General features: G+C 34.8%; 1 protein-coding gene across 2 annotated transcripts in view; it reads left to right on the top strand.

Moving 5' to 3' along the window:
• Nucleotides 1-15332, top strand: part of SGCZ (sarcoglycan zeta) — a 424586-nt gene that overhangs the window by 369211 nt on the left and 40043 nt on the right. For both annotated transcript variants that reach the window (XM_027636059.1, XM_027636060.1), the window contains one exon: nt 5165-5287. In XM_027636059.1, the coding sequence (XP_027491860.1) occupies nt 5165-5287 (123 nt within the window). The remainder of the gene's footprint in view (nt 1-5164; nt 5288-15332) is intronic.

Raw genomic sequence — 15332 nt, 5'->3', positions numbered from 1 at the left:
GTGCACACTTATGTCATGCATAAAATTTTGTCTAATCGCTAACAACCACCAACAGTTTAATTGAAATTACCTTTCCAAATATAATTTAGAAGATAGCTTTTACATGATTTTCTGGACTGAAGTATGTATTATTCAAGTAGATATGACTTGCTGAAAATAGTGATTGTTCTACAAGTTTGAACTAATAATTTCAAAATATGTCCTTTGTTCATGCATGATATTCTGAGACATGATACATCATTTTTGTTACTAGTACACTTAAGGATTCAGACATTGTATGAGGTGTATGTTTGCTGTGTTTTTGGAACACAGCAATTTGCTTTACAGTTAGGAAGATAATACACTAATATACTGCAAATGCAGCTGCTTGATCTTATTTCAACTGGGAAATGAAAATGTAATGAAACAGAATTCCATTTTGATAGCATTGATTACTCTGTAGGCAGTTTAACTTTTCAAAACCAGTTTTATAACATTCTCATCTGGTTCTACGTCAAAGAGACAGATTTAACACATATTATGTTTTGTTAGTAATCTCTCAAGTGGCTTGAATACACTAACCACTGTTTCAGCAATAAGTAAGTAATACTGCGCACTGTTAAGTCCTGAGTGCAACATAAAGTGAAAGCCCATTTATTTTAGAATAAAAAAATATATTTACCTCCTGTAACGATATATTGGACTAGCTGAATTCTAGGTGTACTTTTATATAATGTGATGCTGAAGCAGCACAAATACTGGACATCTGAAACATATGTATTTCTTTGTCGAAGCTCCAGATTATTTTTCTTTAGGTCATTCTTCATGAAAACCTATATAACCCTAAATACACTGCAAGTTTTAAAAAGGAGTTATCAAAACACGGGCTGTCATTTGCAGTGATATATAAAGAGTAATAATGTGGCAGGTCTTTTTTTGATTTCTGACGCATTTTCTGTTAGGAGCAACAACGTTGATGGGTGTAAAATAGCAGCATACAGTACTTATAATGCCACTTACTTTTAGGTACCTAAGCAACCATTAGCTCTTAAATAAAGATAAAACTATTAAGTATTAAGTTATTTGAGATTATCCTTTGGATTCCTGAACCATAAGTATGGTTGCAGGACAAGGACATCTCTAACATTCTGTGTTTGGTTTGTGTGGGAAGGTTCTGGTAGTGTGTCCAACAGTGAGCCAATGCCAACCGGCTCAAAGATGGACCCGTTGCTGGCCATGGCCCAGCCAGTCAGAGGTGGTAGCAACACCTCTGTGATAACATATATAAGGAAAAAGAAGTTACTGCAGAGAAATATTTGTGGCCAGAGAAGAGAGGAATGAGAATATGTGAGAGAAACAGCTCTGCAGCACTGAGATCAGTGCAGAAGGAGGGGCAGGAGATTCTTCTGAAGCCTATGGTGAAAACCATGGTGAAGCAGGTGGTCCCCATTCAGCCCATGGAGGTCCATGTGGTAACAGAGATCCATCTCCACCCTGTGGCAAGCCTGTGCTGGAGCAGGCTCCTGGCAGGACCTGTGGAGAGAGGAGCCCATGCTAGAGCAGGTTTACTGGTAGTACTTTTGACTTTGTGGGAGACCCACCCTGGAACAGCCTGTTCCTGAAGGACTGTACTCCGAGGGAGGGACCCACACTGGAGCTGTTTGTGAAGAACTGCAGCCCATGGGAAGGACTCATGTTGGAGAAATTTGTGAAGGGCTGTCTCCCATGAGAGGGACCCCACGCTGGAGCAGAGTTAGGACTCTTCTCTCTGGGGAGGAAGAAGCAGCAGAAATAACATGTAATGAACTGGCCATAACCCTCATTCCCTGTCTCCCTGCACTGCTATAGGGAATGAAGTAGAGAACTGGGAATAAAGTCCACTGTGGTAGACTTCTCACTTTGCAACCCATCACTGTTAAAAACCCAGTCTCCTGGGCCATGATAATAAACACTGGTTGTATTGTATCTTTTATTTTTTCCTAATGAGTTGAGTGGAGCATTTTGAAATTTACTTCTACAACAGAATTCTTACCTATGCTTTTCAATAACAGTTCAAAATGCAGCCCTTGTAAAATGCAATGCAGTGTATTCTAAGGCCTTAGAATGGAATAAAATTTAGAAAATGACTGAAAACTAAACTTGTGCAGAAAAAGAAATATACAATTCCAGAAGGGCTTTGAGATTTTGAAATCAAACTTTTGACTAAATCAGGAAAAATGATTGCTTATGATTTTTCCCCAAAGTGATATATTTTGGGTAATTTTTAATATGGCTTTCATAAATTTTGTATTAAATTAATGCCTTTTAATTGTATGCCTTTTAAATATTTCAAAATTAAGAACAAATATTTCCAAACCAAAAATAAACACTATTCCAAAAGTGTATCAAAAATTGAATGTTTTGATAATATCAGAACTTATTTAAATTCTGAAAAAAATTCAACAGAAGCAGTAAGAAAATATATAGCAAAGAATAAAAGCTAGACATTGTAAAAGGATTATGTAAAATGTAAGTGTTTATGCTATTTGATTTTGAACCTTTTAGTCTATGATTTTATGAGGGCAACATGAACAACTCAGTAACAGGCTCTTTTTTTTCACCCTTCAAAAGATACAGTGGTAAAATATCAGTGGTACACAGAGAGGGCACAAATGTTATTCCAGTTATAAATAAGTGGTTAAATACCAGCATGCATTCTTATTTCAAATATGAAACTACCATTTATTTTGTCATAAATAATATTAGCTTCAACTCTGATGCTATCTTGAACATCTTCCTTCGAATCATGAGGTCATGACATTTCTGGAAGCACTTATATTCAACAAGAAAACATTTATCTTTTTAGCCTCTGCTAGTCTTCCCATTCTGAACCATGAGAAGCATTCTGGAATAAATATTTTTGTGCAATGGTATTTAAAGTGGATTACGCCTTGGTTTTACTGTCGTGAACAGTGTTTGCTCATGACTATCATATATCATTTTGAGCATTGAATCATAGCCGTGTGTAAATTATCAGTGGATCACATAACCTTCAGAAGTCATCTTTAAAAGGTCATCTATAATTTCTACAAGTATTTTTAAAAGTCTATAATTTATTATAATTTCTCCCTCTTTCAAATGAATTAAAGAGTAATATGGTAATTTAATGCAGTTCTTAGAGTAATTTATGTGGTTATCCCAATTTCGTAAAGTAACTGGATAGAGTCAACAGCAGTATGGTTTATTTTTTAATGTAATTATTCTGCAGAAAAATATATAAGCTTAACTTATATGCAAACTAAGGAGTAAAACTGAAAAAAATTGATAAATTGACCTCTTAATGTCCTTATGTGTTTCTGTTGCTGAACAGATACACAACAGCCTGTTGAACTCACCAGAGGTCTGATAAAACCTTTTCTCACTGGGTTTCGTAAAATAAGCACTCATATATAAAGTAAATATTAATATGTTTTTAATAGCTTTTTAAAAAGATATCTTTACCTGTGACACAGTGCAAGAGAATAGAGTGTCCTACTAAACTATATTATTAACATGCATCACTAGCTAAATGATTGCATTTTAAATAAATAATTCAAATGTACCTAGGGGGCACCCCTATCGAGGACATCATCACTGACCTTTGGAAGGTATTTAAGAAAAATGGATGAATTCTGTAAGACAGATATTTATGAATATATATTGTGATACATTTACCTGATAGACTATTAATTAGACTTCATTATACCTTTTTATTAGTAAGCATTCTGGAATGTTTGTGAGGTGTAGCATTTATCCCGTGGCTGACATTTGATTATCTGAAATCTACCCCGTCTGTCTTTAAAAAAATTTTGTATTTTTTCAAAACAAAGCCAACAACCTGTTTATCACATTTTTAAAAAAGTACAATTGTAGAGAGAGGGGAGGAAAAATACCACTTTACACTTACAACAGAATAAACATGTCTAATTTCAACAAAATGGGGCATCACAAGTATTTTTATAGTTCCTTTTCATTTTCTTTTTACTCTCATAAATTAAAGATAGCCAGAAATTTTTTACAGTACAAACATAAGGTCATGTAAAAGTAAGAGGAATTGTTGTTTTCATTTCTTAGCTGATTCTGCAAACTAAGGGCTGTTATGGCAATTCCTTGTCCAAAATTAGCTATTACAGTTTTTTAATTTTATTACATATTTTGATAATGTACATTTGCATATTAGCCTGAAAACTTCTATATTAGAGAAGTGGGTTTACAAACCTATAAACAAGATTGTTAAACTGAAATGACATACATGGTTTTCTTTGTCCATAAGGCCTTCCCCGTAATTTTTACCCATATAGATTGCTTCCAGGTGTACATTACAATTCAAATTAGGGATCAGTGAGAAAATTTCAGATAATTATTCCCTGAAACCTTATATCTTGCCTTACAACTGGTTGTGCCATATGCAGTTCATTGCTTTTCAACACCATTTTCAGAAAGGATTTAGTAGACAAAATACTAAAGAGTAAGGATAAGACCAGTAAATTTAAAAGCATAATAAATTTAAAAGAGTTTTGATATCTGCAACCTTTTTTATTGGAGTTAGATCAATTCTATATGTCTGTCTAATTCAGAGTTATTTTAGAGTTTTTGATCTTTGAGATAGTTGGGAATATTGTTTCATAAAATATGACATAAATTGTGATATCTCAGTTCATCTTTTTTGGTATCTTGATTTTTTTGTTTTGTTTTGTTATTCCTCTGTTTAATTTTGAAGTAGAGCTGAATGAAAAATACGTTTTTCTGCTGTGTTGCTTTGTTTGTCTTTATGGAATAGTCTAACGTGTTATCTTTTTTTTTTTCCATTGACAAGAAACTGCAATTTAAACTGAACAAACCCCAGAAAGCTCTGTCTGAATTGACATTTCAAGATCTCAGTGTTTAAGTACATTCTAAATTTTAGTGTTGAATTCCACACAACTCTGAAATAGGTGTTTTTCATAATTACTTTACATTATATCCTGATATGAAATAGTGAAATAGTCACTCTGCAAATTATTTTAACAGTATTTTATAATGTAAATTATCTATCAGGCTTACGGAAAGCCTAATATTTTGTCAAAGCCTCATGAAGTCGATATGTTTTGGATATTCCATATATGCTGATGTTTACTTTAATTCTTACAAAATATCTTAGATGAAACAATAACTTACTTGATTTCAGGAGCTGATGCTGTGGAGGCTCAGTGTAAGAGATTTGAAGTGAGAGCAAGTGAAGGTGGAAAAGTATTGTTTTCTGCAGATGAAGATGAGATTGTCATTGGAGCTGACAGACTGAAAGTAACAGGTATGGTAATGATAAAGTGTCTAAATAGATGTAAACAGTATATATTTTTTTAATATTTTTAGTAATAATTAAACAACTAATCTTGTACAAAATTTTAATCCCTTGTAGAGGAAAAATTCTTCTCATCATCAGTAATTGATTGACCAACCAAAAGATGCTGCATAATCTAAAAATCAATTCCTCTAAAGGCAGATATGAATTTAAAGTCTGCAGGATCAACTGTGATACAGATCACACTTACCATTGTAATTTGGCTTCTATATGTTATCATTAAGCATTGTTTTGTAGTACCTATGCCATTTGTTCAGTTAATGCTCCTTCACAATAGTAAGACCTATTGTCATATACTATGACCTTTGTTTTATCTATATATACAAAGTATCAAGTCTAACTTCCATCTGAATTAACAGTATGTACTCTGCTTTACTTCGTGAGGCTGAGCTGAACCGTTGTAAATAGAAATCTTGTCTTGACTTGAGTATTTGTTCAAGAAAGTAAGAAAAATAGTTGTCATTACTAGATAGATATATATATAAGTAACTCATTTGATATTACTGTTATGGATTCACCCCAGCTGGCAACTAAGCCTCACACAGCCACTCACTCCCTCGCCAGTGGGGATGGGGGAGAGAATTTTAAGAGTGAAATTAAAAATACTTATGGTTTGAGATAAAAACAGTTCAACAACTGGAAAAGCAAAAGTCACGCATGCAAACAAAGTGAAAAAAGAATCCATTCACTTCTTTCCATGGGCAGTCAGCTGTTCAGCCATCCCTAGGAAAGCAGAATCCGTCATGTGTACTGTGAAAAAAGAGAATCATACTGAATTCTGCTAAGGTTCAAACTCAGTCATAATATTAAATGCTGACATAAGAGATTTCAAAGTATATATCAAAAGTTGAAAAATAAAACATCTTACAAATGACACTAAGAATTAGATTTCCTGCCACTGAGAAATGTGATCATAAGTTTTAGATGTCATGTTAATTATTTCTTAATCAAACTTTTTGCACCATAAGTACTATTTTTGTCCGAAGATTCTGTGATACCTTTAAATTTTCCAGCAAACATGAAAAATTGTGAGTCCCTGTGAGCTCCATCAATCAGACTGCATTACTTCACATGACATGATATGACTGATGGAACCTGGCAAGACATCATAATGTCAAACATCAACCAGAATTTTTTTCTTTAGTTTATTTTTCTCAGGCATGTGTTTTGATTATCATGATGCCTTTGGGGTGAATGTAGGAAAGGAATCATTGAAGAACAAATAAAACAAAAATTGAACATCAAAAAGCAAATATAAGCTGTGCTTATTTGGAAATTAAACTCTCACATGTAGTTATTTAAGTGTGGTACTACAATGAAATTATTTTATTTTCTCATGTAGTGGTCAATAATGTCTCTGGAAACATTTAACTGTAAATAGGTCCAATAAATGATTCATTTTGATAATAATTTTCTAAAGTATGCCCATTTCATGGGCATTTATAGATTACTATGGCAATGTGGGATTTTTTCGTATATGATTTTTTCTCATTTTAGAAGAACAAACATCTTTTTAAAAAAATTATCATAAGGCAGTCTAAGAAATTCTCTATTAATAAAAACTTGTTAGATTAAGTGGACAGCTTCTCATTGATTATTTTTGTAATATTTTTATTTGTAAATTTTTATATAGGCAGCCTATTTCAGGGAGAAAGGTATAGTAGAAACACTGTAGTAATCCAGATATCAATTTATTTCCCAGATAAGAAATATATGGGATCAGTAGTACTTTTTGTTTTAGAGGTATTGCAACCATATATTTCCCTATTAAGAGTCTGTCACTTTAAAATTAGGCAGTTGGCTGATTTAATTTAAAATACTTATTATTCCTTCCATTGTTACTTTAGCTTTTTTGTTTAACTGTGTTAACTCTTTTCTACTTTATTATTCAAGGAAGGAATAAAAAAGATTTAACTTTTTGCTTTATTAGACAGATCTGTTAGAACTGCAGTTGACTATGGCCCTTTTGAGCAGAGATGCTTCCTGCCACCAAGCTTAATGTGTATCACAGAGCTTTGTAGGGAACGAAGAGAAAGCCTTGATGAATTGAACGTATTGTTGAAGAACTGGAAATAAGCAGGAATAAGGAGCTGATTTTCTGGTGGGCTCACAGGTTCCTTTCTGCACATGGTTAAACCTTTCTCCATCTCTTATATTTGCCCTGTCCTAGTGAATGGACAGCATCTATAGTATCACAGGGTCTCCTTCACTCTTTCTGCAGTTACAGAGCAAGAGTATCTGCTTGACTTTTACTTCCATTATCTAAATCTTAATTCAAAGTTTCCTGCCCCTTGCTTTTATTTTGTATTTCTTTTAATTGCAAGATGATCTCCATAAGATACTCTTTCTTGTAGCAGAGTTGTGTTGGTCACCCTTGTCAATGAGAGTGCAAGCATATATTGTGAGGCAGCTTTACTCTGCCAGAGTACTTTTGAGAGAACAGATTAAGAAGGCCTAGGTCAGTATGCATTTTTTTGAGACAGTGCTATGAAAAAAAGTTATAATTCTTACTATAAAAACTTTCCCTGTATGTCTCTGATAGTACAGTTTGTCATCCTCTTTTTTCTTAAACCAAACTTGTATCTACCAGCTGTTTAAAAAGTACAAAGGAATGTGGACCTTGTCTGGATATAGTCTAACTACTCCTGCTTTTTTTGACAACTCAACCAAGGTTTTTTCTCTGACTTTTGAGGTGGTTTTCTCAGTTAAGGCTAAATACCCATTATCAGAAACTCTTTTTTCCCATTAAATTTATACTGTTTTATCCAAATTATACAAATATTTTGCTTTTTTTGATAAGAGTATTTCTCTCTCTATGACTTTTGAAGGAGAAGAGATAGCAATTTAATTCTCTTCTTGTCTCCTACAGGTTCTTCTGATCTGTACACTTCCATCACTTTTCTGTAGTGTTCTTTAACCATAATTTTATTTCTGATCCTTTTTCTGAGACCCATAAAAACTATACTGTAACTTGTTTTGTTACAGGTTTTACATGACTGCTAAATCAGTTGTACTTTTAGATGTGGCTTTTCATGTTTATTAATCATGTTTAAAAAAAGGCAAATTAAATAAGTCTTCCATCAGAAGCTATTGGTGTTCTGCAATCAAATTCAATTACGTTTTCTAGATGTAGCACATAAGCTGTGTCACTTTTTCTAAATAACCCAGTCTAAATTGTTTGGAAAATATTACTCACCTTTATGGAGAACTAATTTATTTTGTTCTCTATTACTTTCCTAAATGCCGGCTTATTTTCTTTCATCCCTTAATGCTCCATGTCTGGGCACAGGACCTAAAGTCCTTTCTGGATAGAACTGAATTTTTTTATAATGATAATTAATATGTCAGCAATAATATTTTTCCTCTAAAAATAAATAAGAAGCTAATTAGAAAATTGTCAGTAATTGTACCAAGATTTTAGTAATAGTTCTATAGAGTTCAACTCCTTCCATAATTTTTGGAAACACAAAACTTTTCAGATACATGGGGTTCCATGTTTGTATTATATGACCTCATACAATTAGATGAAGATCACTTTGTTTCCATATTTCAAACATAAAAATAGATCTCATTATGGGAAGTGCAATTGTACTAAGGTTTACACATTGTTGCTAGCAGCAGTAGGAGAAGCAAAAAAGAAGAGGCATAGAAAACTTGCAGATCATTACGACTTCCTAAGAGCCTTCTTCCTTGTCAAATAGCACAGCTAAGTAGAAAAATGGAAGTCAGAAGAGGACAACATACTTCAGTTGTAATGGAAACTTTCTCAGATTAATAGCAGGATGTGTATAGGTCAAATCTAATTTGACACCAGAACAGTGTCGGGGAAAAATCTGTGAAGGGCTGGAAGTATATTTTTCATTATGCCAAAGTATATGCTTACAGTGGGTTCAACATGGCTTTTGATCAGTCATTGACTTTACTAGATGAAGGATGAGAGCCTTGATGTATCAAGGAAACTTCAGAAGATACCTACATATTTATATTCTGATAATTTTCTAATAATAGTCAGAATTAACATGCAGAGGAGTGCATCAGTACTTCAGTTTTGATTTTAAGATTATGATGCAGAACTGTGAGTCTGTAGGTAATTGAAATATAGAAAGGTCTTCCAGAGTAGTTAAAAGGAAATGATAAAATAGAAATATGGCTTATGGCTATAAAAAGGAAATATGACAGAAATATGAGGAAATATATGTGAATTGCAAATTAGGTTGGAAAAGTAGAAATAAAATATTTATAACAAGTACTGAAATGTAGAAAAATAAATTATTATTTTATGTATGTTGTTATTACAGTAGGCATATATCTAGTGCATTCAGAGACTGAATAGTAATTTCGGTATGAATGGGAAAGATCTTGGATTTGCCACGTTCAGTTGGTGGATTGTCATTCAGGACAGATGGAGTTTGGAGAGTGAAGTGGCACAAGATGAAGGGAAACAATCACTTTAAGCTGGCTTATGCAGCCAAATTATCTGACCACAGTAAACTACTGTATTTGATGTTGTTCTAAAAAGTTAATCCTTTAAGTAGATAGGCCAGATTCTTAGTATCCTGGACACTGCATGAGCCAGAATTCTTTTATCATCGTCTCTCAGTAACAAAAATGCATCATATACATAGGATTTCTGTGTTTCCTCAGTAATGTCTACATTAATATGTACTCCAAAATGTACTGGATGAATAAGGTTTCTGACAAGCTTATTTAGATCTCAAGAAAGCACTCAATGTCCAGACTTGTCTGTATGAGAGCTCTGATTGAAAGATAATATTATTATGGTAATCTAATCACTTGGCAATAGAACAACCTGTCAGGGCATTACTCTGAAGGTACGACTACAGAGCTGATTACAATCATATGCATGTGGGCTCCAATCTGTCTATGAACTGAAAGATGTATAGGCAGGCTACAAGTGGTGAGACTAAGTAAATAAATTTCTTATCCAGGACATTGTATAAATACATTTATATCTTCTAGTTAAGGGTAGAATGCACCCAACCAGCTCAGACTCCAAGCAGTGTGTGCTTACACCAGCCTCCAGGTGACAGTGGAGATTGTTGGAAGACTAGACTCACTTGAAGATAGTAACAACTAATTTGCAAAAGAAAGATTTTGATTTTTGGCACTTGAACGAAAACATGCGAAGGAACAGAAGAATTGGTCTCAGGAATGTATGTAAAGTGAAATAAGCCTTGGTAACATAATTTTTTTTGAAAAAAGGAATAAATCTAAAAGCAGACAAATATGCAAACAGTTCTGTCAGCCCAGGAAAACATGTTCAATTTCTTACAGCCATTTCACTGAAAAATACTCATCTACGCTGTTCTGTAGACAGTCATAGAAGAAGCCAGCATATAGTCAGTCAATCCTTTCCTCTCTTTCTGGGCTGTAATCTATTTAATTCTATTAAATAACGTGGGATTTTTGGGTTGATTCTGTGTTTGTCTTAGCTGTTCCTTTGCAGAACACAACCAGCAGTTATCCAAAGTTACTGGAGAGTATTTACCCTGGTCTGGTAAAGAGCAGTATCAAGCCAGAACCTGGTTCAAACTTACAGAGTGAATCTGATTTTCAGGTTAAACTTTTGACATCAGGATTAAACTATTGGGTATTTGTGACCAATGTAAAAATTAGTAATTTTAGGAAAACCTACTAATGTCTGCATTATATGATAGTCATATTCCACATTCCCTGTTGAAGAACTATGCAAAGTCCAGAGTTGCAATTTAAAATACTTCTAGTTTTGAAGTGTTTGAATTGGATGATTCCAGGCAAATCCACAGGACCTATGGAAGGGTCAAAGCTCAGTGGAAAATTGCCCCATTATTAATAAGCTGAGATAACCCTTAAATCAAAACAGCTTGATTAGAAAATAAACAGAAAACCTTCAGAAGGTTTAGATGCAGGAATTGGGTATTAATTGGGTTCAGATTTTGTAGTAACATTATAATTCTTAAACCTAAGATAAACCTGACACACACATGCCCTTAGGCTTTGTAGTTTTGAAAATGCACATTTAAATTGCAGCAGTCAGACCCATCTCTATTTTCAAGATATAACCACTCACAAGAGGGCAAGGTGAATCACAAAAGAGCTCCAGCATTACTGTTTTCCTTTTTCTTAGTTTTTTTTTTTTTTCCTTAAAGAATTTCCTTGTGTTTTTTTTATACCTGGAAACAAAATTTTGTTGCTGAAGATAAGGATCAGGCTGCACAATACTGCAGGATTTCAGTTCGTTGAAAAGAGTGTTTGGTTCCAAATACTCTCCCTATAATGATGACACTACAGGCCAAAAATATCTTGCTTTGTCCTGGAGCAATATTCTCGTTAGATGATAGAAGATGAGATAATTTGGATTTCAATTTGTAAAGCTTTCAGAATAGGAAAAATACTATTATATTTTCAGGAAATATTGCAGGCATCTGACTTTTTGCAAAGAATATACTGATGTACTTCTTACTGTGAGCCATGTAATACATGTCAGAACTGCGCTTCATTTTCTCTGAATTCTATCCCAAACCAGTACAAAGTAGCTTTTTTATTTTTATCCTACCTTAAGGCAAATTTTTATTCCAACTTTCAGTACAAGCTAATGTATTTAGTAGTCATAAACTGCATGGTGAGATTATATATGCGTTAGGTCATGACATACATCATACTTTCCAAATTTACTTATGAATGAACAGGAAGATCTTGACTCTAAATTTAGGTAGAAAATAGCTCAAATCCTCTCATGAAGGTACTGTTTGAGCACAGGGCAGTCACAGTTTGAAACAAAGCCTTACTCAGAGGAAAAGGTAGCAGATCCCCACCAGTAACATCTTGGACTTCACTGTTTTCCCTACAACTATTTATAAAGCAGGTATGCAGGCAAAGCTGTGAAAAACACAGATTCAAATAATGTCTGCTCTGCAATACATTTCAAAGCTTATTCATAGCAGACTCCTATAAGCTAGGAATAATTTCACACACAGGAAATGACTCCAGAAAAAAATTATTTCACCCACGAAAATATGGCCTGCAGCTTTCAGCCTACCTTGTGAATTTAAATTCCTATCCTCACTGTGGCTAATGATGAGTTTACATTTCACAGTGTCTGACAGCATTAAATTCAGCACACTAAGACACAAACATAATAAGCCATCATTTTGGCTGTGGAAAAATATCATCAATGTATATAGGCCACTGTACTTGAATTAAAAGTGTATAACAATTGCTCAAGATTCAGAAAGTACAGAAGTATGTATGTGTTATAAAGATTAAGAAATATAGATAGAAATGTTTAAGAATTCAGATTAGGAATCCAGAAGTAAGAGTGGCAAAAGTCAACATGTATTCTATAGAAGGCATGAAATTGTATGTGGTAAGAGTTATCTCATAATAAGAGAATGAAGGAAAAACTTGAATATCCAGACAAAACTGTATAACTGCTCTGAGATTCAAAAGGCAAATGAATTTATACTTCATGGGTATTGATGAAAGGGCAAAGAACCTATGTGGTGATGTTGACCACCAAACTAAAAAGATTAAACAGATTAAGCTTTTTATAAAGAAAAATAATCATCTAATGCACAGGGATTAGTGACAATATTTTGGAATATTGGAACTAACAAAAAAAACTACCAAGCCTTTTTAAAGAAAGAATAGTGAAACTCTGAAATAGTTTGGCTGTAGAGAATGTAGAATTTCCTTCATTTCCTTCTTCAGAGCTAATTATGTCATCTGTTGAAGATAAACTGATTTGGTCCTGATTTGGTTTGGAACTAAATGATCACAGCAAGGAATAGCCTTAGAGGAGATCAGATATTTTCTTTTTATGTCTAGTCACAAGCCAAGTACTATAAATTCAATAAAATGTGTTCTTTCTAACCTTAGTTCTTAGTTAGATACAATCTTTCTCATTGTAGTTTTATCTTCACTGTAGTTTTATTTATATTCTTTAAAGAGTTTTATTAGCTATAATACATTGGTTAGAATGAAAAAGCATGTGGGTAGCACATCCAAGAAAACAGAGATCAGTATATGCATTTGCAGCTAGGTCTCCATTTCGATCTCTTAAATTACTACTCATGAAATCTGTAATTTTGACTTTTATGTAAAAGTATTTCTGTTCAAGCTAAACGTAGGATTCCTTTTTCTCTTTTACAAAGTAAAAGAAAAACTATAGCAATTTTTTTCTTGCATTTTTACTTTTCGTTGTGCGTTGCGGTCTATCTGTAAATCCTGAGCAAGTCACAGCATGATGGGACATTATGAGAGAGGTGGAATACCTTCTGCTACAGAAGGAAAGGCATGCGTCCTCAAACAAGGTCCAGCAAGTAGCGTTTGTCCAGCAAGAGAACCAGCACCTACTCTCTTGGCTTTCTCTGCTGGCTTTCAGCATGTGCTTTCAGAGACAGGCAAGCCATGTACCGGTTCTACTCTCTGTGCTCCTTCACATTCGCTTAACACTTTTGCTCGGGTTTGTTCCAGGGAAGTCCTTCAGTTCTCATCCCTTTCACATGGCAGTTGACAAGTCACAAGCTGACCAGTGACTGGTTAACAACTTTATTCCTTTACCTCATGAATACTTTTGTTTCTTGAATATAAGCACAAGTCTTTTGGATGCAGTGGAACTTCATTATGTATTACCTCTTCTATTCAAAATTCTCCCATCTACCAGCCAAACTAGTTTTTCCCAGCTGCTACTTCTCTAGGGAGAAGTTTCCTTTTTCTGAGATCTGATCATCAGACAAGAATCTTGAAGTAAGTCTCAGTAGTATACTGTATGTGATTGCAAACAAGTTTTTCTTTTACTTGAAATCTAACTAGACGCAATCTAGCAAGAATGGTCTCAATAATACTAATTACATTGGTGTACACCGTAGTCTGACTGAATTTGTCTTGACTCTCAGCACCTATGTGATCTTGTGTTTACACTGGATCATATATTCCAGGCTTAGAAACATATCCTCTATAAACCTTCTGTCCTACTTTGTCCTCTGTTGTAAGCAATCCTTGCAGATTTTCAAGTGAGCTTCCCAGACCAGAGAGAGCATCCTTGGTGAAACCCTTTCAGTTTCTTCAGACTTCAGCTAATCTCTTTCTGTAAGGAATTAATTTCTTTCTTCCTCTTACCTCTTTCTTAGAACTTAATCCCTAAATTTGGGGATCACCTGGTTGGTTAAGTAAGCTTCTCTGTAGAGCTCATTCCAGTGCTCAAACACTCCCTGTGTGAAGAACATGTTTCTAGTATCCAACATAAACCTCCCCTGTCACAACTTCAGGCCATTCCCTTGGGTCCTGTTACTGGTCACCACAGAGAAGAGATCAGTGTCTGCTCCTCCTCTTCCCCATCACTTGTAGACTGCCATGAGGTCTCCTCTCAGTCTCCTCTTCTCCAGGCTGAACAGACCAAGTGCCCTCAGCCACTCCTCATATGGCTTCCCCTCAAGGCCCTTCACCATCTTTGTTGCCCTCCTTTGGACGCTCTCTAAGAGCTCAATATCCTTCTTATATTGAGGTACCCAAAACTGCACACAATATTCAAGGTGAGAATACACCAGTGCAGAGCAGAGCGGGACAATCCCCTCTCTCAACCAGCTGATGACATTTTGCCTGATGCCCCCCCGGTCACGGTTGGCCCTCCTGGCTGCCAGGGCACTGCTGACTCATATTCAACTTGCCATCGACCAGGATCCCCAGGTCCTTTTCCACAGTACTGTTTTGCAGCCTCTCTTTCCCCGGTCTGTATGTACATCTGGGATTGCCCCATCCCAGGTGCAGAATCCGGCACTTCCCCTTGTTGAACTTCATATGGTTGGGGATTGCCCAGCCCTCTAATTTGTCGAGATCTCTCTGCAGGGACCTTCCTGCCTTTGAGGGAGTCAACAGCTCCTCCCAGTTTTGTACCGTCTGCATGTTTTGCCATACTCATTTTCAGAAGGCTGTGATAGCAAACATTCTTGTAAGTAAATTTGTTCTGTAGAAAAATTATTGAAATATAAAACAG

This window comes from Corapipo altera, unplaced genomic scaffold (assembly GCF_003945725.1).
Source record: "Corapipo altera isolate COAL_440 unplaced genomic scaffold, ASM394572v1 22b, whole genome shotgun sequence".
NCBI classification, from domain to species: Eukaryota; Metazoa; Chordata; class Aves; order Passeriformes; family Pipridae; genus Corapipo; species Corapipo altera.
The sequence above is the reverse complement of the archived record's forward strand: the minus strand, read 5'-3'. Positions and strand labels throughout refer to the sequence as shown.